The sequence below is a fragment of the Marmota marmota genome, unplaced genomic scaffold (assembly GCF_001458135.2).
Source record: "Marmota marmota marmota unplaced genomic scaffold, marMar, whole genome shotgun sequence".
Taxonomy (NCBI): domain Eukaryota; kingdom Metazoa; phylum Chordata; class Mammalia; order Rodentia; family Sciuridae; genus Marmota; species Marmota marmota.
In genome coordinates, this window is record NW_026000241.1 from 16446095 (window position 1) to 16472602 (window position 26508).

The window sequence follows — 26508 nt, forward strand, 5'->3', positions numbered from 1 at the left end:
ATATATATATATATATATATATATATATTAAAAAAAAAAGCAAATGAGAAAGTATTATAAATATCCCCTTTGGAGGAAGGAATCAGAAGATATGAGGCCTATATTTTCTTTTTGTTTTTACTTAGGCAAAAAAGATCTCTAGTGCCTTAAAGAATTTGGAGGTAAATTTAAGTGGGCTTTATCTTTTCTCAACAAGGATGACTAGTAGCTTTCAATATAAATATATGAGATAAGGGGTATGGAGTATAGCTCAGTGATAGTGTGCTTGCCTAGCATGTGGGTTGTAAATAGCATTTGTTACCATGTTCTTTCCCCACCCATGTTTCATTATGAAGGGTCAAGCCTAGTTTTATGAAGAAACCCAAAGTTTAGGTCTGCATATAGTATCCTGATTTGCAATAAAAATATACACCAAGTCTCTAAAAAAGCAAAAGCAAGACATTCAGAAAGGTGACTTAGGATATGCTCAAAGGACAAAGCATGAACCTCATGAGCAGGACATGATTTGAAGTAGCTGCGCTCCCAGCCACCACTTTCATGCCGGTGCTTTGGTCCATAAGAAACTTAAATGAAGTTCAAATTCAGGACCACAAAGGGTGGGAAGTCCTATAGGGAGTATCCATGAAGGAGGCCTGAAAGCTGCTAATAAGACCATGTATGCCTGTAATCCCAGTGGCTAGGGAGGCTGAGATAGGAGTTAAAAGTTAAAAGTTAAAAGCCAGCCTCAGCAATCGCGAGGCACTAAGCAACTCAGTGAGACCCTGTCTCTAAATAAAAAATATAAAATAGAGCTGGGGTTGTGGCTCAGTGGTAGAGTGCTTCTGAGTTCAATTTCTGCTACCCCCCCCCCACCAAAAAAAAAGACCATGTGAGGTTGAGTAAACATCAGGAAAATTTAGTTACTCTTCTCATATAATCTTATTGGTCTAGTCTTCAGGATTTAATCCTGATTTAAACTTTTAAAAACATAATTTGTAGAAAAATCTTGGGTTCAGGAAGCAAATTCGGTACATTAAATAAATATGTGCATATTAAAGTCTCATACCTAACAGTGTATCATCAGGAAAGCAAACAAGTGATTCAGAGGCAGTCTTGTTTTAATTTTTAAAAGATGTTTTCTCTTGTATTTATTGCATTCTTTGAAGTATACAAAAGAACAGCTTAGATTTGAGACATGAACAGTTATGATCCCCCCGCCCCTTTTTTTTAGTTCATGCTAGTATATAACTGAACTTGACTTCAGATTATGTTTATCCTTGGGAGGAAAGTCTATCTGGTGATGAAGCATTGTGTTGTGATATATTCTATTTTAAAAAGTATGTTGGTTCACTGCAAATGCCATTATTCTTTTTTTGTGGGGAGGGTGGGTGCCAGGATTGAACTCAGGGGCACTCGACCACTGACCCACATCCCTAGCTGTTTTTTGTATTTTATTTAGACAGGGTCTCAACTGAGTTGCTTAGTGACTCGGTTTTTGCTGAGGCTGGCTTTGAACTTGTGATCCTCCTGCCTCAGTCTCCCGAGCTGCTGGGATTACAGACATGTGCCACCAAGTCCAGCAACATTATTCTTGATTATTATGTTTGCCTTTGGAGTGTTTTCCTCAAGTCTTCTTCCCTTTATCCTTTCTTTAATCAGGAAAGTTGAGCCTTCAGCAATACAGTGTTTATCACATTCCATAGTACTGTTTAGTGTGTACTTACCCATAAAATGCAGTAAAATATTTTTGAAAAACAAGTGAACTAAAAGATTTTTAATGATTTTTATAAATTAAAGAACTAAGTTCGTTTTAAAAACTATTAAAATTGATACCTAACTAAATTTTAATGTGAAATGACAGCAGTAAATAAAGGAATGTAGTAAATCTTGTTTCTAGCAACTGAAAACTTTCCAAGACATTAAAAAAAGGCAACCTGTAGCATACAATGTATAGTATATAATTTATGTTTAAAAACATAAACAGAGGCAAACAATAACTGCATATGAATGAATAAGAAATGCCTGATAGGTTCTCCACCAAACACTGATGTCTCTGGAAGGCACATGGTCAAGGAAGAAATTTGCTTTATCTGTATTGTTTTTCTTGCAGTGAAAATCTTATCATGTTTTGCTTAGGTACTTTTAGGAGCAGTTGTTTTTTTAACTGGTAGATAACATTTCAGAATTACTAAAAATATTCTTAAAATCTTGGCTTACTATCTGACCAAACTTAAATTACTTAGCCTCCCTGTCATCTGTTATCTACACAATGGGGATGATGGTAAATATCTGATGGAGTTACTCATAGATTATATTCAGTAAGGCATATAAAGAACATGTAAATACTTTATAATACCTTGCAATTATTATTAGGTATTATTGTCATAACATTAGTCAAGAACCTACCTGAAGCTGGGTATGGTGGCACATTACCTATAATCCCAGCTTTTCCAGAGGATAAGACAGGAGGAACACAAGTTCAAGATCAGTCTTGGCAACTTAGTGGGACCTTGTCTCAAAAAAATTAAAAAGGGATGGGGGTGTAGTTCTATTGTGGAGTACTCCTGGTTGAATATCCAGTTAATCTCCATCCCCACCCAACACCCCTAATCTTAGAGGCCAGGGTTTGACCCTGTATATTTCTAAAAATGTTGAATGCAAAACTTCCTCTTGATAATTTGAGAGGCAGGACTGGTACTAAGATACTCGATGTATCTCCCTCAAACTTTTAGCAGTAGAGTATTCTGTGATTTTTTCAGGCCATGAGGAAGGACACCAGCTTACCTTCACAGCAGGCCAAGAGGAAGGGGCGATACCAGCTTATCTTTTCGATCACTTGGGTCCAACATAATCTTGATTTAGCCAAAAAAAGTCCATCTTTGGTAAATGTTTTTTGGTAAGAAACAGTTCACACTCCACTTCCTTGATGATCTTAGCCTGAATGGATGGATCATCTTCCACTCTCCCAAACACTTTAAGTGTGTATCACCTTTACTAACACTTGACATATAATGACAAATAGTTGATAATATTTATGGATTTCATATTCGCTATCTCGGTCTTTTCATAAATTTGGAAATGTTAATCAATTTGTATAGTTTCATAGGTTATTAACTAGGTTTTGAGATGTAGAGGACAAGAACAAAACTCATGCATCTTTGTAAAAGTACATAGGTACTTGGTTCATTTTTATTGATCATTTTGTAATTAAGACCTTTTAGAAAATGTTCTTCCAAATATTTCCCATGCCTTTACTTCTTAGAAGAAGTGTAGGAATAAAGAGAGAAATGAGTTTGACTTAAGTAATCCCAGGAAGAACTAGAGGAGTTAATAGACTATGGGTATAAGTATTACATTATAACTTGGCCAGTTCAGTTATATACTAGCCTCAGCAAAAACTGAGTCGCTAAGCAACTCAGTTGAGACCCTGTCTAAATAAAATACATCATCATCATTTTATTCTCAGTGTGTGTCTACTGTGGGCACACACTGAGAATAAAATGATTAAGGTATCATGTCCATTAAATCAAGTAGCACACAAACTAGTTGAGGGTTTTGGTCATAGGGCTCTGAAAGTTTGTCCTAAGAGTTATATGGGCATTTAAAAATAAAAGAAAGAATATGAATTTATACTTGGAGCCACAGGGTTATGGACTATAATTTAGTTAAATATGTGCCTGGAATACTAGACCTGCTGCCCTTTACAACATTACTTTTGGAACTTGGCATTTCTCCACTGTTGTTTCCAGAAACATCTTTTTAGAATGGACAACTGATTGATGAAATCTTAGGTGTGAATAAATATTAATATACATAATAAATAAATCAGTGTTGTCATTTTATTAGAGAAAAGAATACATAGGTATATACAGTCAGATTTTAAGCCTTTACCCAGTGACTTCAAAACTTTAGGGTGCACAAGAATTACCTGGAGCCTTTTAAAATATATATATTGATATTGCTGGGCTCTACCTCCAGATTTTCCGATTCAGTGGGTCTGGGAGGAAATTGAAAATTTGCATTTTTACCCTACCGAATTGTGTTAAGAACTTTTTTTTTTAACTATTAGCTTGTCAAATGAACAAAAATCATACTAAATTCTGCATTACATTAATATTCTATTACATATGTACTATTATACAGTTGACTTTGCTTATAATCTTTATTTAGACTGAATGTTTCTAATACTAGTTTAAATCTTTTGTGAAGCATGATTTTGGAGAGAGAAAGAGAGAAATGTATTTGTGTGTATTCTTATTAAGGTATAATTCACACACTATAATATTTGCCCATTTAAGTGCATAGTTAGTGGTTTTCAGCATAATCACAGAGTTGTGCACCTACCACTACAACCCTAGCTTTAGAACATTTCATCACCCCAGACACAGAGGCTCTGTACCTATTAACAGTCATTCCCCATTCTTCCACTCCCACTCCCATCCTCAGCCTGAGCAGCTGCTAGCTTTGTCTTTATAGATTTGCCCATTCTGGAGATTTCATATAAATAGAATCATACAGTATGTGATCTTTTTTGGTTGTTTTTTCATTTAACATAATGTTTATAAGATTCATCCATGTTATAACGTGTATTGGTATTTTTTTTAATGACTGGATAATATTTCATATATAGATTTACTTACTACATATCATTTACTATTTTTGCTATTATGAATAATACTGCTGTGAACATTTGTGTACAGTTTTTATGTAGACCTATCTTCATTTTTCTTGGGTACATAAGTAGGAATAGAATTACTGGATCATATGGTAACTCTATATTTAACAGTTTGAGGAACTGCCAAACTGTTTTCCAAAGTAGCTATACCATTTTACATTCCTATTAGCAATTATAAGGGATCCAGTTTCTCCACATCTTCCCTAAAACTTGATACCTTGTTTTTTTCTTTTTGATTATAGATTATAGCCATTCTAGTGAATGTGAGGTGATATCTCATTGTTTTGGGGGGAACTAGGGAATGAACCCAGGGATCCTTTCACACTGAGCTACATCCCCGTCCGTTTTATTTTTTATTTTGAGACAGGGTCATGCTAAGTTGCTGAGGGTCTCCCTAAATTGCCCATGCTGGCCTTGCACTGGTGATCTTCCTTCCTCAGCCTCCCAAAGTTGCTGCAATTATAGGCATGAGCCACTACACCCAGCCTCATTTTTTGGTTTTAATGTGCATTTCCCTGAAGTCTAATAATATGGTTTTCATGTGTTTACTGGCTGTTTGTGTATCTTGGTTGGAGATATTTCTGAGTCCGTGCCCATTTTTAAATTGAGTTATATTGTCTTTTATTGTTGAGTTGTAGGATTTCTTCATGTATTCTAGCTATAAGTTCTTTATCAGTTATAGGATTTACAAATATTTCCTCGAATTCTGTGGGTTGTCTTTTCATTTTCTTGATGGTCATTTAAAGCATAAAAGTTTTAATTTTGAAGAAGTCTATCTTTTAATTTTATTTGTAGGGGGTTCATAAGCTTTCATTGTTGTACCTAAGAAACCACTATGTACCCCAATGTCCTGAAGATTTACTTATATTTTTTCTCTGAAGAATTTTATAGTTTTAGCTGTATTGTTCATTTTGAGTAATTTTCTGTGTGGTTTAAGATAGGGGCCTAAATTAATCCTTTTCATATGTGAGTGTTCAGTTTAATCTATCATTTATTCTTTTCCCGTTGAAATATATGGCCATACTTGCCAAAAATTAACTGATTATAAATGTAAGGATTTAGGATTTGGAGACCTTTTCCCCTTGAACCTTGGTTTGTAAAAATTTGTGCTAGTATTTTTAAAAATTTATTTCTAGAGCTTAATTTCTTTTTCTAGGTGAAATGTTTTTCGTTTTTGCTTTTAAAAAATCAATAGGTACAAGTAATTACCAAATTAAATATAATTATTAGAAAAACATTTATAAGCGATTTTAGGTAGAAGTTTTGAGGTATATAAAATATCAGGCATTTTGTGGTAGCTCTCTTTTAAATATTTGTTTTTGTATTGCTCACTTATAAAAAATGATTAAAATTTGAATAATTGCTAGAAGAAAGTTTACATATTTACATTAGCATTATCACACACAGTAGGAAAGTATGGAAAACAGATGTTCAGGAAGTGGCAAAATTCTGTTGTTATTGTTATACTGTATTTTGAACACTACCAGGAGTAACATTTCTGAAAATATTAATGATTCATTATTTTGTGACTCTTACAAATATGTTTTCCACATACGTGTACACCTTTCAGAAGCTATATTGCTGCTTCATTTGTTTTCTTGGTGAGCAGAGAGGAAATATATTTCTTAGAAAGGCTCTATTGGCTTATTATCGTCTTCCTGTTTTATGTGCATGTTACTAAACATGGAGTTCCCAGACTGCTTTTATTTTGTGAAAATGTATCTTTATATGTTTGTGCCAGTGCTATAATTTCCTGTGATATTTCTTATGTACTATACAATGAACATATTTAAGATACCAAGCTGATGACTTTATCATTTAGGAGTCTTTGTCTGAAGTGGAAGAAAAATACAAGAAAGCCATGGTTTCCAATGCACAATTAGACAATGAAAAGAACAATTTGATCTATCAAGTGGACACCCTTAAGGATGTTATTGAAGAACAGGAGGAACAGATGGCGGAATTTTATAGAGAAAATGAAGAAAAATCAAAGGTAATTGCCTATCTTGTATCATACCATTTTATTGGATCAGAAAATAAGATCCAGCCATTTAAAAAGTGATGAGGTCAATAGGGATTTGGAGTTTTTTTTCCCTGTGATCTCCAAATCCAGCCTAAAGAATGATGTGTTAGCCAAAACTTAATGGTCCAAGAAACATTAAAAAAATTTTTTTTTAAATTTTTTATTTTCCCTATTTTTATTTTAGCACATTTGGTCAGCATGTGCTCTTTTTTTATTTTTTATTTTTTCCAAGAAACATTTTTGCAAAACTTTTTTGTGTGAACACGTTTTCCTTTCTCTTAAGTATACCCTTAGGAGTGAATTTGCTGGGCCATAGAGTAACTCTCTGTTCAGTTGAGGAATGACAGACTGTTTTCCAAAGCAGCTTCACTGATTTACATTCCTTACCAGCAGTTTATGCAGGGTCTGATTTCTTTGCATCATCACCAACACTTATTATTGTCTGGCTTTAATTCTTGCCATCCTAGTGGATATGATTTTGATTTGCATTTCCCTGATAGTCTGATGCTTTGGAGTGGATTTTCATGGGCTTATTGGTATATTTTCCTTTGAGAAATGTCTATTCAGATCCTTTGTCCATTTTTTAAACTTGGATTATTTGTCTATTATTGAGCTATACGAATTTTTATAAGTTCTGAATACAAGTCACTTATCAGATACATGAGTGGCAAGTATCTTCTCCTGTAGACGTTTTACTTTCTTTTGCTTTATTAGCTTAAGTCCACTTTAAAGAGAAACTTCCTTATTTCTTATTATTCAGATGAGATGGTTTACATAGGGAATGGGTTTACATAAGGAAGGTAAGATAAAGGCTTAATTCTTTGCCTTTATTTACAAGTTTTCAAAACAAGGAATTATCATTATGAAGTCATGAATTCAAACATTTGAATTTTTTTCAGTGCATTGCAGCTTTTATTCTTATTGATGCTCAAATTGTCCCACTTTTGGCTAGTGTGAGCCTCTTCAGGTTGATTCCCCACTATTTTTGATGAGTCTAATTGTTTGTCTAAAGTCTAAAGAAGTCTAAAGAAGCTATCTTTGCTTTCTGACAGAAGAAGATGTTCTTGCCTCATTTTGTATATTTTCTGGCCTAGGCTTGGAATCAGCCATTTCCCCAATGAATCCTGGTCCTCTTTCAGTGGAGCAGTATGGATGATAGGGGTGCTTCTTGTCCCTGAGTTGCTCACTGTGTATAGACATTTATTGGATATATCAGGGAAATATGTATGTGGGGCTTCTGTTTGTTTGTTTTTTAAAGAGAGAGTTTTTTTTTTAATATTTATTTTTTAGTTTTTGGTGGACACAACATCTTTATTTTTATGTGGTGCTGAGGATCGAACCCAGCGCCCTGTGCATGCCAGGCGAGCGTGCTACTGCTTGAGCCATATCCCCAGCCCCTGTTTGTTTATTATGAGTTCATGCTGGTAGTCCCAGTTTATATTCAGGACCTTAGGGATTTTACTTAACTTCTTCTGTCTTAATATCTGTATCTCCTTTTTCCCACACTGCAATTTCTATTTCTCAAAGTCACTGGGGATGACAGCAGTTATGTTACATTTTATTCTCACTGCTTTATTCCATATTACTCAGAATAGCAATACCAACATCAACACATACATAATTACTGAAAGGAGTGAAACATGTTTGGTTTGGTATGGCCTTTATTTTTGCTAGGCTATGTATAGCCAAACTATTGTTTTAAAAAGTTACTTGAAATAGTTTTCTCTCTCCGTGCTTAGGTTACTCTATCTTCTCTATGAATATATAGTTAGGTTCATTGCATTTTATATTCAGTATGTATGTAGGTGTTGCTTTTGGGTTTTAATTTATATTTTTATTGTAAAAAGCACAACATAAAATTTATTATTTTAATCATTTTATTTTACTATATTTTCTTATTTATTTTTGTAGTACTAGAGATTGAACATAGTAGTATCACCACTGAGCTACAGTCCCACCCCGTCTTATTTTTGTTTTTTGCAATAAGATCTCACTTAATTGCCTAGGCTGACCTAGAACTTGTGATTCTTCTGCCTGAGCCCCTTGATAGCTGGGTTTACAGGCACGTGCCCCCATGCCTGGCATTTTAAAGAGTATGGTTGAGTGATGTTAAGTGTATTCATTCACATTGTTGCGCATCAGAGCTCTAGAACTTTTTCATCATTTTTTTTCCTCCAGTATTGGGTATTGAACCCAGAACATGCTGCCACTGAGCCAAATCCTAACCCTTTTTTATTTTTTTATTTTGAGACAGGGCCTTGTAAGTTGCTCAGGCTGTCCTTGAATTTGAAATCCTTCTGCCTTGGCCTTCTGAGTTACTAGGATTACAGATGTGCACTACCATGCCAACCTAAAAAGTTTTGATTTTTATGTAGTTTAATTTATTGCTTCATTTTCCCTTATTGCTTTCAGATTTTTGAATCATTTTAGGTAAAGTTTCCCTACCTTTGGTTACATTTTTTCCATTAAATTTCTGTGTAGTTAATTGGTTCTCTCTTACTTGCTTTCTCATATGAGATGAAACTTTTTAAGATTTTCAAATCTTTCTGTGGAATTTACAGTTGTTCTAGGTTCCTACAAACCGGCAGTCCAGACATGTGTCTGAAACTCACACTTGGCCTCTGTGTTTTATCACATATGTTCTCTGCCATGACCCGTATAAATGATGATATCTTTTGTTTAATAACAGGAGCTAGAAAGGCAGAAACATATGTGTAGTGTGCTGCAGCATAAGATGGATGAACTTAAAGAAGGCCTTCGGCAAAGAGATGAGCTTATTGAGGTATGTCCATGAACTGTGGGAATACTCAATTTTGATAGAACATGAGTTGATTAGGATGCAGGTATGTGTGCTGGGAGAAGAAAGGTAAAATGCTACAGAGTTCATTGTGTCTTCACATTTGGCTGTCTCCTAAAAAATTTTAAATATGAAACATAAAGGCAGATTTAAAACAAATTATGACTATGAACCCTATAAACATTCCCCCCTTCAATAGCCCAGTATTTTAAACATTTTAAAAGATATGGTTGAGTAGTGTTAAGTGTATTCACATTGTTGTATATGAGATCTCCTGAACTTTTTCGTCTTTATTTTTATACCTGGTATTAAACCCTTTGGCACTCCACTGAGTTACATTTGTTGGCTTTTTTATTTTATTTTGAGGTGGTCTCCGTAAGTTGCCAAGGCTTACTTCAAATTTGTGATCCTCCTGCCTTAGCCTCCTGATTATCTGGGATTACAGGATAATCAGGAGGCTAAGTCAGGAGGATCACAAATTACAGTATGAGTAGGGAAAGTTGGCAGTGATAATTTACCAATAATGTATAACAAAGCAACTTAAGTACAAGAGGATATCAAGTAAGTATCATTGCCTAATTAAAAGAATTCTTTGAGAATTGCTAAATGTTAAATTCTGGTTTTTCTAACTGATGTTTCCTTTATAATTCATGATGTTCCTACTATTATAGATTCTGCTAACAGAAAATCAGTTATCAAGCTAATACATGTCTTATTTTTTTTAGTTCTGTTTTAAAATATAAAATTCAAAAATCCTACTTATTCTCTGTGAAAAAGGATCATTTGTTCATAAACAATTCTAGAAATGTAAGTTGTTCCATGTTTGGGAAAAGCAGTTATCAAAGAAAGAGTACACATATGGAGCCACATGTACACAGAAATCTAGCTGGCTTGCTGCCACATAACTGTGGTTGGAACAGTTATTCCCAGTCCCCTTGCTTGGTTTTGCTTTTTTTTTTTTGGCGATGCTGAGGATCAAGCCCAGAGCCTGGTGCATACTAAACATGTACTCTGCCAGTGAACTGCACCCCTAGAAGCCCCACCCCAACTTTTGTAGGGGCAAGCCAGTGAGACTCCTGTTGCAAGACCCTGGATGTCATCTTTCCTTTTAGCAAACCACTCTTGCCTTTTCTGTTTATCCCACACTTTTAAAAAGTTTATCAGCTTTATTTTTTATCTGTTTTCCTCCCTTTGATTCCTTCCCTTTTTTCTTCTGCTCTTTTATTACTTCTCTTCCCCTCTTCCTCTGCAGGAGAATCAGCGCATGCAGCAGAAACTAGACACCATGACAAAAGAAGTGTTTGACCTCCAGGAGACACTTCTTTGGAAAGATAAAAAAATTGGGGTATGAGATGAAGTTGGGCTTTGATTAGAAGCTCATCATTGATGAGGAATAGACCAATAGAATTTAACTTAGGGACTCCTAAAAATCTGGCCTTTCGATTGTTCTTGAGTGAAATATGATTAGCAGAAGACAGAGGGTCTTCCATGGGAAAACCTGATACTGTGCCTGGAAAGAATTCATCTTTCCAGCCGACTTGGAGCTTGTGAAACCTATGAGTAGAACTTTAAAAGAAGGTGTTCTTCTTGCTCCTAGGAACCATATCCAGAAGCAGCCACAGGCATTTAATTCAAAGTTTGTGGGTAGTTTGATATGTTTACAAGAATCTGAATAAGAAGCAGAAAGACAGGGAGTGAGGATAGGGAAAAAGTTATGAGCCTCCTATAAATTCTCAGTGAATAAAATGGGAAGAGATTAAAATCAGTTCAATTATGGAAGTTGATAGGAATGTTAGACTAGGGTGAGTTGCCAAACTGTGACATCATCTTTAATTATAAATCCAGAACTCCCTAAAGCAGAGCCCAGATAAGGGAAAAATTCCTCATTGCTTTTTTGCTTAGTCTTGCAGGTAGATTCCAAGTACTCTGGAAACTGAAAATTTCCCACCAGTTCACCTCAGGTGTCCTTCAACTGACAATCCTGTCTTTTGGCATGAGCTTTCTGTTCTGCCCTGGGTCCGTGGGTCCTTCGTAGTTGCCAGAGGCTTACCTTTTTAGGGAAAGGAAACAAAAAACAAATGAGGAAAGTCTTGTTTTTTTTTTTGTTTTGTTTTGTTTAAGATTAGATAGGGCAGTGAAATGTTGGCAGAGATCCACAAAAGCACTTGTGGATGTGACAGACATGCTCAGATGTGAATGCTCTGCAACAGATCCTTCCCTTTTAGGGCCATTCTGATGCCCAGCTGGTGGTCAGCTGTACCCCATTCTTTTCACCATTCCAGGTACCTCATCTTCAGTTAATAAACACAAAGGAGTTCATAGATGAAGAATTTAAAGAACTAAACTACTTTTAGATAATTTTCTGATGCTTAAGTTACTGAGTTTCTGAAACTTCATCCAAACCTAGGAAAGCTTTCTGAGGGATGAATGAGCAACTCTATTAGGCATTTTGAAATTGTGGTTGTGAACTACTGATTTTATTTAAACTTTTACTTGGGAACTATAAAATGAGATATGAAAAATTTATGTTACAAATTAGGCAATTTGTAAAGTATAATTAAAAATCTAGTCATTGTCTACAGTGGGCTTCTTTTAGGACTTTACATAATTTCCTTTAGCACAAATCTACAGATCCGGGGTTTCTAATTTGTATAGTTGTCTCAGTTTTTGAGACTGAGTATTGTGGACCAGTCTTAGAAACTCTTAAAACATTTAGTTCAATAAAATGTTCTTTGCTACCAAACGGGCAGGCTGATGGTTAAGTTATAAACTCGGCTTTTTAATTGTCTGGACATTTTTTGAATGAATAACTGGAAGTCTTTATTCTGTGGCTGTACAATTATGCATTCCTTTGACTTCTTAAAATTAAACGTTTTTAATTTTGAGAACATTTTAGAGTCACATGCAACTATAAGAAATAATACAGAAAGATCCTGTATGCCTTTTATTCTGTCTTCCCAAATGTTCCCACATTGCAAAACTAGTATAATAAATATCACAACCAGGATACTGTATATAATAAGTTGAGATACAGAAGTTTTCCATTCCCAAAAGGGATCTCTATTCCCTGTCCCGACTCTGGTACCCAGGAACATTCTACCACTGAGCCATATCCCCAGCCCTTTTTAGTTTTTATTTTGAGACGATGGTCTTGCTAAATTGCTAAGGCTGGCCTTGAACTTGTAATCCTCCAGCCTCATCGTTCTAAGTCTTTGGGATTACAGGCATGCACCATTGTGCCTAGCAGATCACTCCTCCCTTTTGGCCACATCTACTACCCCTGTCCCTCCCACCCCAAGCTCTGTTTTCTATTTCTATACTGCTGCCATTTAAGAATGTTTTATGAAAAATTGTTCTAAAATACAAACAACATACAATTTACCATCTTAACCATTTCTTAAGTGTATAGTTCAGTGGCATTTAAGTATATTCACAGTGTTGTGCTACTGTCACCGCCATCCACCGCCAGAATTTTTCATCTTCCCCAGCTAATACTTTGTTCCCATCAAACAGCTGCCATCCCTGCCAGCCATCTTTTTACTCTATCTGTAGGTACTGTACTGTATAAGTACAATCGTATAGTATTTGTCCTTTTATAAGTGGCTCATTTCATTAAGCATAATCTCTACAATAATCAGTATTGTAGCATATGTCAGAATGAATGTCCTTAATGACTGTCCTTAATTTTTAAAGTTGACTAATATTCCATTGTATACCACATTTATCCATTGATGTACACTTGGGTTGCTTTTCCCTTTTGGAAGTTTTGAATAATTCTTCTGTGAACATGGTATACAGTTAACTCTTTGAGATCATGCTTTCAATTGTCTTGAAATACTCAGCAGTGGATTTGCTGAATCATATAGTAATTCTATGTAAATTTTTGAGGAACAGTCATTCCATTTTCCATAGTGACTATGTTCTCTTACATTCCCATTAGTAGTGCACAAATATTCCAATTCCTCCACAGTTTCTCCAATACGTGTTATTTTCTTACTGTAAGTAGCCATTATTATTATTATTAGCCGTTCTAATAGATTCAAGGTAATCCTCTTTTAACTTTGAAGACACATTTCAGTTATGGTCAGTGACTACTTAATACATCATTTGTCTCTAGCATCATTTCCAAGATTCAGATTTTGTGACTTCCTGCTGAAATATGTCTGTTATTCCCAGGTTAGAGTTCAGTTTTTCTAGTTGTTCCTTCAGTGAGCTCAATGGTCTTGCCTCTAGTTCCACTGCAGTTCTCCCCAAATGCCCATGTGTAGAGTAAGTGTATACAAAGGCCCTGTGTGCTTGGCTAACCCATCATACATTTGTTCCCATTCTGAGTAAGATATTTGTGGCCCAGAACAATTATATGGTGATTTAACCTGTTGCCTCAAAGTTCAGCCATATATATTGCATATATCTCTGTTTGGCCTTTTGACCAGAATTTGAGGTTAGGTTAGGGATAAAGAATTATTTAGATCTCCACAAACATGTACTCTTTCTCTAAAAAAAAAAAAAAAAAAAAAAAAAAAAAATCAACTGTAGGAACTATTATTGCATGCAAACACAAGGGTAGTTGTTATATATGGTCAGGTAATGCCACAGGATTGCAAATCCAGCATGAATACGTTTTATCCAATTAGAAGGTATTTTGGTAGTTTTCAAACTTTGTGGTGAAATGGACAGATATACAGGATATATTTTATTTTCCCATCTACAATTGTGGGAGGATGAAATTAAAAAGTCTAAAAGTAAAAATTAAAACCCAGCAGTACAAATGTGGAAAGAAGAGAAAATGTCATATACTAGCATTTGCTAGAATTCTTGGTTTCAAATTGGTCTGTTCCTAAGCGGTCTTTTATATTCAGTGGTATTGTTTCTATAGAGCATGTTGTGACAGTGATCATTTACTCAGTTACATGTGGTGATGCATGGCATAATTATGCATGCAGATACCAATAACTAAAAGTACCTAACCCAGCAGAAATTAAAGTGTGGCTATCCGCTGATGGGAAGATATCACTGTGCTTTGTTCTCCTGATGTTTCATTTGTTAATAATCTAATAGAGTGTTAATGCTATCCCCAAGTGTTGGAGTAAAGACCATATGGTACTAGAAACTCAAATTAATTTACAGGTAGATCATATAATACAAATATAAACTATAAAAGGAAGTTAGCTCAACTGTGGTTAGTGCATAATCCTGCTGTAATCCCAGCAGCTCTGGAGGCTGAGGCAGGAGGATCAAGTTCAAAGCCAGTCTCAGTAAGAGTGAGGCACTAAGCAACTCAGTGAAAACCTGTCTCTAAATAAAATACAAAATAGGGCTGGGGATGTGACTCAGTGGTTGAATGCCCCTGAGTTCAATCCCCAGTTACTCTCACTGACCCCTGCCAAAAAAAAAAAAAAAAAGAGGAAGTTAGATATTGACATTGCAATTGGATAAGAGCAGACTTGCCCTGTGACCTACTTTTCTATCATCATTTGGGATGATAATCAAGTAACATAATGCAACCTCTATAGAACTGTGATATAAAAAAAACTGTATGCAAGGTCTTTGGAACCAAAAAGAACTAGATTCATTTTCTGGTCTTGCCACTTACTGTGACTTTGGGGGAAAACCAACCAACCAATCAACAAAAGGAAGACCCCACCACCACCACCACCACCACACACACATACAAAAAAATACTTCTCTGAGCCTCAATTTTCTGATCTATAAAATGAGGATAAGACAAGTAGTACATTGCAGAGTACATAAAGGAGATATTTCATATATAAAATTACATATAAGGGAGAAATTATGGGTACATAAAATAGCTCCTGCTATATAATTTGTGTTCCACAAATGGTCATTGCTATGATTCCTTTTTAGTCCCAATTTGGCTGCAGAATAGAATTATAATAATTTTTAAAAATTGTTCGATTGTATAGTAACTAAGCAGTTGGCCCACTTTGAAACCTAGTCAACTAAGAGATAAGTTTACCTGTTGTAATTTAACTTCTTGGGTTTATGGGAATGCTGGAAGAAAACATTAAATACAAGAATAAGTATATAGAGAGACTTTTTGAAGTAGCTCAGTTGTGAGGTCCCTGCATAGATTACTTAAGGTAGTAATGTTTTAAAGTCTGGGTTACTGCATAGTAGATTTGATTTTTTTCTGCTTTTGCATTGTCCTCCTTACCTTTGATAGTTCTGAGATTCAGGGAGTTCCCAGTGGAAACACCAGTCTGCTTTCTCTGAACCTCTCCTGTGGCCTTGGCTACTGCAGGTAGTGCTCTTTGCTGAGTACCCCTTTAAACCTCTACCCTTGGGGTGAGCACTGTTGCTATCTCTACTGTTTATCAGATGAGGGAATTGAGGCATAGGTAAATTAAATACATGCCAGGACCTAAAAGCTTTATCCTGGAACCCATAATCTGCCAGCCTCCATAGGTGGGCTATATTTATTTTGTCAATGTTTTATTTTTGCTTTTCACATTTTGAAAGTACATCAGAAAACCAAATGAGTCTTAATTGTATTTTATTAAATTAACAGAAATCCTGGAAAATCCCTTTGGAGACTTGCTATTTTGGACTAAGTGGTATTTGAGTATTTTGCCACACTATTTGGAGAACAATCATACAGCCAATATTTAATTAAAATAACTTACGTATACTGGTTATTTTTCTTCCAAAACCAACTTTTTATTTTAAAGAGATCAGATATATTCTTGAATAAATTGTTTTAGTTAAACATGAAATATTTCTTGTTGTTGTTGACCAAATGAAAATGTACTAAGGAGGTCAGTGAGGAAAATTTTAACTCTTGCTGCTGTTTTCATCTTCCTTTTCCTATTTTCTTCTTTGACTGGAAAAGAAAGATTTTTTTCCTGCTTACTGTGATAAGCATGTTTTGCTAAATTTATGCATGAGAACCAGTTTCTACTAAAGCTCTCTTCTGCAGATGTATACCCATATAACCATTTCCTCCCCTGACTGCTTGTTTCCCAGCTTTTAATGGCCTCCTTGCTTTTTATGCCTTTATCTTTGCTTATTTGAATTAGTTACCTTTCACTTGCTCTTTTTCTGTGCCATTTTTTTCCCTTGCTACCCTTCCTAAAACCAGGCCCTAGAGAAACAGAAAGAATACATTGCCTGCCTTAGGAATGAGCGAGATACGCTCAGAGAGGAGCTGGCTGACCTGCAGGAGACAGTGACAGGAGAGGTATGTGAGCATGAGCTAGAGCTCAGTTTCCCCACTGCTTTACTCTGTCTTTCTCTTATCCTGTCATCTTTCCTAGCCTGAATACAAACGACAATTTGATCTGGTTTGATTAAGTCATTTTCTTCACAGAGGTGTCTATATATTCCATGTAATTGATTCTAACTAGGTTTCCCCGTGGCAAACATACATTGTTGCAGAGTTACCTCACAGAGCTTCCTGCTTCCATATGAGCCATCTTTTGTGATGGTGGGTTGTGTTTTTTTTCCCTTTCCCACAGAAACATGGTTTAGTTATAATTCCTGACGGCACTCCCAATGGTGATGTCAATCATGAACCAGTGGTTGGTGCCATTACTGTTGTGTCTCAGAAAGCTGCTCAGGTCCTGGAGTCAGCGGGAGAAGGGCCACTAGGTAAGACTGGTTGCTATTTTATCTTGGATCAATGTTGTTGGACTTCTAGCTTGTTCATAATCCAGCTTGGAAAATAAAAACAGGATAAGGGCCATCTGAAACTCATCTAGCTCCCTAACAGGAAGATCTGGATGTATTATCTTTAGACATCTTTTGACATTGGGTAACCAGCATCTGAGTCATTGTGAGGCAGTTAAGTGTAACTACAAGGTCCCTGGATGGAAGCACCATGGGTCTCTACCCAGTGCTTTTCACGAAGAAAGTCAAGCATGCCCATCCCAGGGAGGCTGTGGGTTGGCAGCAACTTTCCAAGTGTATTTTTAGTTTTTTCTTCCTGGAACATCTGGTTTTGTGTTTCACTACTTAGTTCAGGGATAGCTCTTTGCCATCACATTTCTTAAGGCAAGAAATAGATGATCAGGAACAATGGGTATCAGAGGCCCGAGATTTCTAGAGCAGGGCTTCTAAGCCTCTTAAAATCTGGACCTCTTAAATGTCACTCTGAGAACCTAGTGGCACCTCTCCCAAGGAAACCATCATGGTGCCCATCCATTGTCCCTAACAGTCCTACTAAAGGAAGAAGAATAACACAGATAGTTATTGTATCATCAGCTCACTTTTACCTATTAAGAAACAATCCTTTTACATTTTTCATCTTGTTTTTATATATGCCAAGGTTTCCTAAAGGAGCAGGAGGTGCTGGAAAAGTGGCACAAGCTGATAGTATTTTAAAAGTTAGTAAGCAGGTTCTTCAATGTGCAGAATTTCTGAAATGTAGTTATAGGGCACTTTGATAAAGTAGAAGATGCTGGGTGGGTGAGAGGGAAGATCTAGAGAATGGAATAAGTAGAGTCTAGGGTAGCTCAGAGTATTTCTTCTGCCTGTTTGGAAAGTGCTGAAGAAAACAGAACTTATATTTGGCTGTGACCCTTATTAATTGTGGGATGTGCTTCTTTAACTGAACTATTGTAGTCTCCTCAGACCCAGGGGCCTATGTTACTTAGCTTTTCATCAGTGTGAACAAAATAACCTGAAAAGAACAATTTGGAAGAGGAAAGACTTATTTTGGCTTATGGTTTCAGAAATTTCAGCCTGTGGTCTGCTAGCTCTGTTGTGCTATGGTGAGACAGAACATCATAGTGGAAGGGGTGTAGTGGAGGAAAGCTTCTCAGCTCCTCTCAGTCAGGAAGTAGAAAGGAAAGAAGAGTAAGCAAGGAGGCAGGAATAAGATACAGTCTCCAGAGGCATGCCCCTGGTGACTTAGTTTCTTCATCTATGCCCCACCTATTTACAGTTCCCACCCAGTAGTTCATTCATATTATTAATCCACCAAACGGATTAGTCCACTGATGAAGTTATAGCTCTCATAATCCAATATTTTTTCCTTGGAATCTTGCTACATTGAGGATTGTGTTTCTAACACAGGAGCTTTTCAGGGGACACTTCATATCCAAACTATAACAGGGCTTATATTGGTGCCTGCTTAGGAAGAAGCAACATACTCCACAGGCTGGGAGCAAGCCCTAATGATGCTGCTTCCCAGCACCAGATTTGCCCATGGCTGCCCCCATCTTAAGAGTTTTCCGACTCTCACTCACTAACTTTTGTGGGAATTTGCTCCTTCTAGCATTGTGGTCCTCTGTTTTCTTGGCTCTAGATTGCCCTTGCCCAGTCCCTGTCTTTCACAACTTTTGAGCTCTCCTGCTAAGAGTAGAAGCCTGTGGGACTCCCATTGGCATTTGAGTTTTTCTGTCTACTGGTGAAAGTTTGTAAATTTTAGAAACAAGGAAGTGGTCTCCTTTGTGCTTCAGTTTGCCCCTTAACTGGAAAAAATCACTGCTTTAGGAGCAAATGTTGTATTTGGTGCCCTGATAAACATCAATGTGTGGAAATACATTTGGGATAATTAAGTAATAGTATGAAAGTTTCTATTTCTTTTCATACTTGGAGCTGTAGGTAATGTAACTTATCAGATGTTTGCTATTTGAGAAATTAATTGTTTATATACTACTTCATTACAAATTTAGTTTATAGCCTTTTTCATTTGTTTCAGACGTAAGGCTACAGAAACTTGCAGGAGAAAAGGAAGAGCTACTATCACAGGTAAAGACTTTCTTCTTTTTAGAAGATATTGTTAACTTTACCTAAGTTACATGGCAGACTGTTAATAAACTATTCATTGGAAATTGGAAATGTGCTTATTTTAAACCTCAGTACTCAAGTGAAATTTAAAAGATAAAAAAGATAGTGCATATTTTGTGTCTTTGTTGTTTCTTACTCTTAAAAACTATAGGACACAATCTCTAGTGAGTCATTGAGTTCCGCAAAGTGAGTGGAGACAGCAGTCCTTTGCCTGACTCCTCTATCAGCCCTGACCATTTCTATTTAGTTTACAGCTGACTCTTTTGGTTTGTAACCTGCTTATGTTGCTTCTTGATCGTTCTTTTTAGGCATTCTCTGTTGACATTCCTCTGTGGAAGATGAGAACTTAGCTGTCTTTCGTCCTCTGTCCCTGTCTTGGACGTGCATACTTACCCATCCTCATATCCTCCTAATGAAGGAACAGTGTAATTCTAGTCTGTTTATGTCATCAGGACTTCTGAGCATTACTCACAAGGAAGCCATGTGACATTCTAGGCTTGACTTTCATCTCTTTCACAACCATTTGTTAATACTATGGTTTTTCTTTTCGTTTCATTTTCCTGGTTTTCTTTGTGTTTATCATTAATTTAGCCACAGAGTTTTAAGCAGTAGTTTAAACCCATTCTTGTTGTTTTCACATACATCAGGTATTCTCTTGTTTCATCTTCAGAAGTCTTGGCTCTGACTTGACCCATTCTAAACTAGTGGCTCTCTCCTTGCACATGCAGATGTGATCATGCTGTCTTGGCACGTGGGACTTTTCTCTGCCTATGATTTGGGCTCAGTTCCCTTTTCCTAGTCTGATGCCTTCTTCCTTTATTTATTCTTTTATTTTGGTGTATCTTCCATAACTTCCTGAGGAAAGGGTATGTGGGCTGTTAACTTTTCATGATGTTCTGGGCCTAAAGTGTCTTTTATTTTACTCTCTTGCTTGATTATTGGTATCTAATTCTTCTGGTCTGCAGCATTTCCCTTTGGATTTTAAACAAACTTCTCTGTCTTCCAGTGTGGTTAAGAGTGTTTGAGGACATTTTGATTTTTAAATCTTTTTTAGGTGACATATTTTTACCCTGCTTCTGAAAGCTCATGTCCTATTCTCTTTCTCATTAGTGTTTTAAAATTTCAGTGATGTGTTTTGAAGTTTTATTGCATGACACTGGACCCTGTCAATTCTAGGAACTTCTGTTTTTAGTTCTGGGAAAATTTCTTAAATTATTTTGTTGACTTTTCCCTTACTCCTCCTACTCAGTCATTCATCAAGTGTTGAGAGAGATACCACTATTTAACAGTTACTTTTCTATGCACTTGGGACATTTAAGTGAATAAATCAGTTCAGAAACTGATTCTGTCCCAGTGGATCTTACATTGTAGAGAGAAGAGATCAGAGATAATAAATAGTGAATGTAATTAAGAAGTAAATTATATGCTATGTTAAAAGTTTATGTGAATGCATTTATTATAAGTGTTTCACTAGCTACAGTCAGCTCCATGGGTAGAGGTCGTGACTGAGTAGAGTTATATTTTACTAGGCAAGTATAATGGGGCAAGGGAGGTGAGGGAGTATAGAAGAGAATGATGAGTCTACTGGACCTAGAAATTAATCTGGATAAGGAGGATTGAGAGGACATCCAAGAAAACATCAAGGCACTGTGAAAATACAATAGAATCAGTGGACTAGAAGTATAGTGGAGTTGAAGTATGTTAGGGTCTATAGATAATGAGTTGGAAAGATTAGGATTCGTGGTGAGGGAGGATGCATGGAGCTGAATTGTATAGGAACTGTTCTCTGATGTTGAGATCCTAATCTATGACTATAGCATGAGTGGCTGGGGACAAGAAAGGGTGGATAGCAAGATCCTTGGAGAGGAAGTATTCCAGAAACTGAGAGATGAGTCCAAGAGCCTCTCTGTAGATGTTTCTTGAAATTACTGAGAATGAAGATGGGTGGTCTTGAGGAACTAAAATGCTGATGGAGTGGGATGATGGAGGTGAGGAGAGGGAGGTAGTGTGTGTAATTTGAAGAGATGAAATTAAGAACTGTGCCTTTAAAGGAGGATGGGGTGTAGAATAATTCAGTACCAGCAAGGAAAACAAGAGGACACCTATTAATTTCCAGGTTCAGTGGTAGGAGGCTGTGGAAGAAAAACAAAAACAAAACACCCAATACTTGGTGGGACTGCAGAAGAATGTAGATGAGCACTGAGGTAAAGGAAGAGCTCAGAGAAGATGCTGAAGGAGGCAGGGGCTTGCTACTGATGGACTGACACTTCCAGAGGGCACAGCAGAAGAGTTCCAGGCACTGGGAATGGTTAGGAGATGAAGGTTATGGGCTGTATAGTCTTGTGGGGGAAGAGTGCAGAAGAGGAAGGACGACCCTTTTCAAAATGGTTGTAATGATTTCCTCAAGGCAGAGAATACTGGCAACCCCATGAATGTTCAGAAGTCAGAGGTGTCTGGGAAGCGTGGGTTTAGTCCAGTGCAGAGCTCACCCTTTCCCCATGAGGTTCGTGGCAAACTTCCTCTTGACTACTGTGGATAGAGTTGAGGACAGTTGGGAAGCCACTTGGACATTTCCAATCATTTTTGTATATAGAAAGCTTTCTAAATATTTCACTTATCTCTAAATTAAACATTACTGGTGATAAGAATAAATTGTAACTGCTTGTGAAACTTTCCATTTTTAATAAAAGTAATATACCCACAAGATGTACTGTTCCATAAATATACACAAATAATAAAATATGGCTGTTTTTATTGGGACACCTGGTCCTAGGGCTCACTTCTTTTTATATTTGTTTAGAGCTTACCTCTCTAGTACCTAGAATCATGTGTCCCTTAGTAGGCACTCAAGAAAATCATTTCTGAATGGAATGATTTGTATGGCCAATATGATGAGAATCTGCTTTGTTCTGTGATGTGGCCACTGGGCCAAGCATCTGCTTCATTTGAGAGAGTGTATTTTGCCAGTGACATTTATTTCCATTTCAGATTAGAAAACTGAAACTGCAGTTAGAAGAAGAACGGCAGAAGTGCTCCAGGAATGATGGCACAGCGGGTGACCTGGCAGGACTTCAGAATGGCTCAGACTTGCAGTTTATTGAAATGCAGAGTAGGTACTAGGGGACAGGCCAGTCTCCATTTGTATACAGGTGTGTCCCCAGAGTGGGATTGTGAGCAGGTTGTTGGGTTCTCATACTCACTTGTTTTGGTCATTGGTTAGTCTAGACAGCAGTCAGTAAAGCAGCTGAGCAGAGGCTGCATTGGTCTGTGGCCTGTAGGTATGTGAGAGGACACCATCTTGTTCTCCTGCTGTTTCTGGGCAAAGGGGTTTCTTGAAGCTTTTTGCAAGTTGTGAAATGCCTTTGACAACCTGATACTGTCCTTTGTCACACCCAGGTGTAACTTTAAGCTCCCATGCAGCACCCTTCCCCTATTAAAAGTTTTGTAGAATTTATCTTGGATAATTGGAGATTTGGGACTAATACTAATGTTAAGTAGTTTCAAATTTTTTTCTAGAAGTACTTTTTTATTAATTTATTTTAATTAGGTATGTATGACATCAGAATGAATTTTGAGTCATTGTACACAATTGCAGCACAGCTTTTCATTTTCTGGAAGTATTTTTTAACCCAAATTAGTCTCTAGATGGAATTTTAAAAAGATCACAAGTCTAGTGTACTGTTTATCCAGATTATTCCAGTGTTTAGCCCTTTCTACTTTTGACCCCATATTATTTTTACACACATATAGCATTCATATTAAATCCCTAGCTCAGAGATTTCAGCAGCCATTGGTATATAGTTGGTTTTGTTGGTGGTGGCATAATTTATAGACAGGGAAAGACTGATTTTTCCAATTTGAATAGCTTTCCTGATAACTGATTTTAAAATCTTGGCTATTCTATGACCTTTTCAGGTAAATAATCTGAATTAGGTCAAATAGATAAGACTTTTTGAATTAGGGTTTATTAGTACCAACTTTTGAAGTTAGTATTACTTCTACTTTTGGAGTCAGCTAAAATGCTAATAATGTTTCCTGGTGAATGTTTTGTTACAGAATATCATTTCACTGTGGAGGGTTGATGAAAACAGGGACAGGATTAGAGGGGGCTGGCTAGTTAGGAAGATATGATGGTGAGCCTGAATCAATACAGGGACTTCTGACAGGAGAAATTCAGAAGGAATTGAAGAGAAATGGGCTGGCATTTATGCGTGGCTACTTTCTAGAGCCAAGTGGGTATTGTAGAGCTGGTTTTTGCAGAAGGAAAAAGTCTCCATGGATGGGGGGGCAGGGCGGGGTGGGGGGGATAAAACAAAGTGAGCTGAGCAGGACGACTGTGGGAATGCCAGGCCCAGCTGGTGAAGACAAAAGCAAGCAGCTCCCTTGGACCAGAAGGCCAGGAAAGGGGCCCAGGCAACTCTTGGCTTTGAAAAGCACCTTGGCAGACATGGTGCTTTGGAATGAAATGACACATGAAATGACTGAGACAAGGGACTTATACTTTTGTAAACAGGAAGGAATGGGTGGGTTGAAAAGTGAGAAGGAAGCAGCATATTTTGATAATCAATAGGTTGCTAGGGATAAGAATTGAAAAACAAGACCCTAAAATTGAAAAACAAGACCCTTCTGTTACAGAGCTTGTGAATGGAATAGCTCTCTTCACTTCCAGGGTGGCTTTATAACCCCATGAAAGGTGATAGCAGCTGTACTATTCCAAACATCTCTTGCATTGAAGATAATTAAGTAGTTATAATCTTGACCATGTGGAAATATAGAAAAGTTCTTAGGTTATTTGAATATTTCTTTTTGTTTAAAAGTTAGATTTAGTTTATCTCCTTCAAGCTAAGATGATTCTATAATCATTGTATAGGGAAATTTTTGTTAAATTTGGGTTCCTGGAGGGAATTTTTATTCCGTGCCCCATTCATTTCTCAGTTTCTCATTTTAAGTGATTTATTTCTTAGGTCAGATGCACATCTAATGATTCATAGCTCTTTGCAAACATTATCACAGTTTATTAAAAAGCATTTCTTCTAGCAAATACTGAAACATCCAAGGCTAAGACAGAGCCCCTTACCTTACACACACACACATACACGAACATATACTCTCTCTCTCACACACACACACACAATTTGAAAACATGATCAATGTCATAAAAATCAAATTTTAATGCCATAAGGGAAGGAGAAGATACAGTTAACTAAAGAGAGTCATGCAGGAGATGAAAGGGCACTTGAGGTTTGGGGGAGCAGAAGCAAAACCTGGAAGGTGGGAGGTGAAGGGTTAGGTTTGGGGAACCAGAAGGCCCAGTTCTGTGAGCATGTGGGATACAGGGCTGCAGATGAAGTTGCTTCCTTGGCAGGGTTTCTTTCTTCAGGTTTTGCTCACAAAGATCAAGGGGTGAAGAAAGACTTTTCTCTGAATTTCTAGTTCAAGGGAAGGCTGTTGCAACATAAGTGCTGGAGATTCAGAAGCCCATCACCTGGCTGCTGGAGATGTGGCAATTGCTGTGTTTTGTGTTTCATAGTCTTGGAGGGCACATTTCTCTGCATGCTGCATATCCAAAAGATGAAGATTATTCATCATTATATTCTGTTCTAGGAGATGCCAATAGACAAATTAGTGAATACAAATTTAAGCTTTCAAAAGCAGAACAGGATATAACCACCTTGGAGCAAAGTGTAAGTACTTCTTCTGTATGGTACTTTGTGATTTAAATTTTTTTTAAAACATCTCCACTTCCTGCATCTAAGTGGCTAACCATATGAGTGCAAGAGTTACTGTGAGGTTTTTTATTTGTTTGTTTGTTTGTTTGTTTTTTGGTGGTGGTACTGAGAATTCAATCCAGCAGTGTTCTACCACCAAGCTGTATTTTCAGCCCTTTTTATTTTTAAGTTTGAGACAGGGTTTTTGCTAAAAGTTGCCAAGGCTGGTCTAGAACTTGTAATCCTCCTGCCTCAGCCTCCCAAGTTGCTGGGATTATAGGCATGCATCAACATACCCAGCCTATTTGGGGTTTTGGAGACCCTATTTGGGTCTCCAAAAAAGCTCTTTAAAATAGAGAAGCCAGCAGAGAGCACCTGGCAGAGCGCTTTAGCCTTCTGTTTTCTCTAAAAACATAAAAAAAAATACCTAATAATTGTTTTTTTTTGTAGATATTTTAGAAGAATTCAAGATCATAACATCTAACAAAATCCCTTAGTGTACATTTTAAAAAGTCTAGAAACTTCTCCAGTGAGTTTCCTCTTACAATGCTACTGTGGCACTTAAACAATATTTTATCATAAAACTTGGGAAATTGGCCCAATGACTCTATATCTGTAATCCTCTCTGGGGATTCTTCTTGGTTTATAAATAGTAGCTGGGTCTGAGAAGACCTATGACTCATCCTAGGGGGACTCATTAGTGTTAGATTATTTACAAATCGTAATGATGTTATATTTCCATTGTGGCTACCAAATAGTGGTAGTGAATACTAGACGCCTGTATTCTCATATTCACAGATTAATCGGCTTGAGGGGCAGGTGCTGAGATACAAAACTGCTGCTGAGAATGCTGAGAAAGTTGAAGATGAACTGAAGGCAGAAAAGAGGAAGCTACAACGAGAGGTACTTATTTTAATATACCTCTTGGAGAATACATTCCTAAAAAGAAAAAATCCTTTGGAAATAAATTCTTTACTGCCTAAGAAACTTGACACTGGGTCAAATCTTAAGGAAACAGCAGTTGAATGTCACTTATTCTTGTTACCTGCATGTTGACTGCCACTTACTTTTTTGTCTTGGTCAGTTAGACTTAATAAGTTAAAAAGGTGATTTTCATTTGTGTTTCAGATCAGGTCTATTTCTGCATCTTCTCTATATCCTTTCTGTGATTTTTTGCAGGGGAAGGTACCAGGGATTGAACTCAGGAGCACTCAACCACTGAGCCACATCCCCAGTAATATTTTGTATTTTATTTAGAGACAGGATCTCACTGAGTTGCTGAGTGCCTCACTTTTGCTGAGGCTAGCTTTTTTGAACTTGTGATCCTCCTGCCTCAGCCTCCTGAGCAGCTGGGATTACAAGCATTTGCCACCACACCCAACCCTTTCTGTGATTTAAACAAATAATACATGTAATCATTGTTTAATACCTTTAGGTGACTAAAAAAAAAAAAAAATAGGCTGTTTTGGGATCATGTGTGAGGCCATCACAACTTGCAATGCTTTGTTTCCCAGAAAATTGAAAATAAAGTAGCGCTGAGTTTTGTTTCTGAGGTTTTGGCCACATGAAGTCACTG

General features: G+C 36.8%; 1 protein-coding gene across 36 annotated transcripts in view; it reads left to right on the top strand.

Annotated features, from left to right (window-relative positions):
* Window positions 1-26508, top strand: part of Lrrfip2 (LRR binding FLII interacting protein 2) — a 62320-nt gene that overhangs the window by 34842 nt on the left and 970 nt on the right. For 30 of the 36 annotated variants that reach the window (XM_048795016.1, XM_048795019.1, XM_048795029.1 and 27 more), the window contains 9 exons: window positions 6477-6647; window positions 9367-9459; window positions 10727-10819; window positions 16574-16672; window positions 16950-17082; window positions 19136-19185; window positions 22213-22333; window positions 24829-24908; window positions 25731-25835. In XM_048795016.1, the coding sequence (XP_048650973.1) occupies window positions 6477-6647; window positions 9367-9459; window positions 10727-10819; window positions 16574-16672; window positions 16950-17082; window positions 19136-19185; window positions 22213-22333; window positions 24829-24908; window positions 25731-25835 (945 nt within the window). The remainder of the gene's footprint in view (window positions 1-6476; window positions 6648-9366; window positions 9460-10726; window positions 10820-16573; window positions 16673-16949; window positions 17083-19135; window positions 19186-22212; window positions 22334-24828; window positions 24909-25730; window positions 25836-26508) is intronic. The other 6 variants (XM_048795021.1, XM_048795028.1, XM_048795031.1 and 3 more) reach the window with 2 other exon arrangements.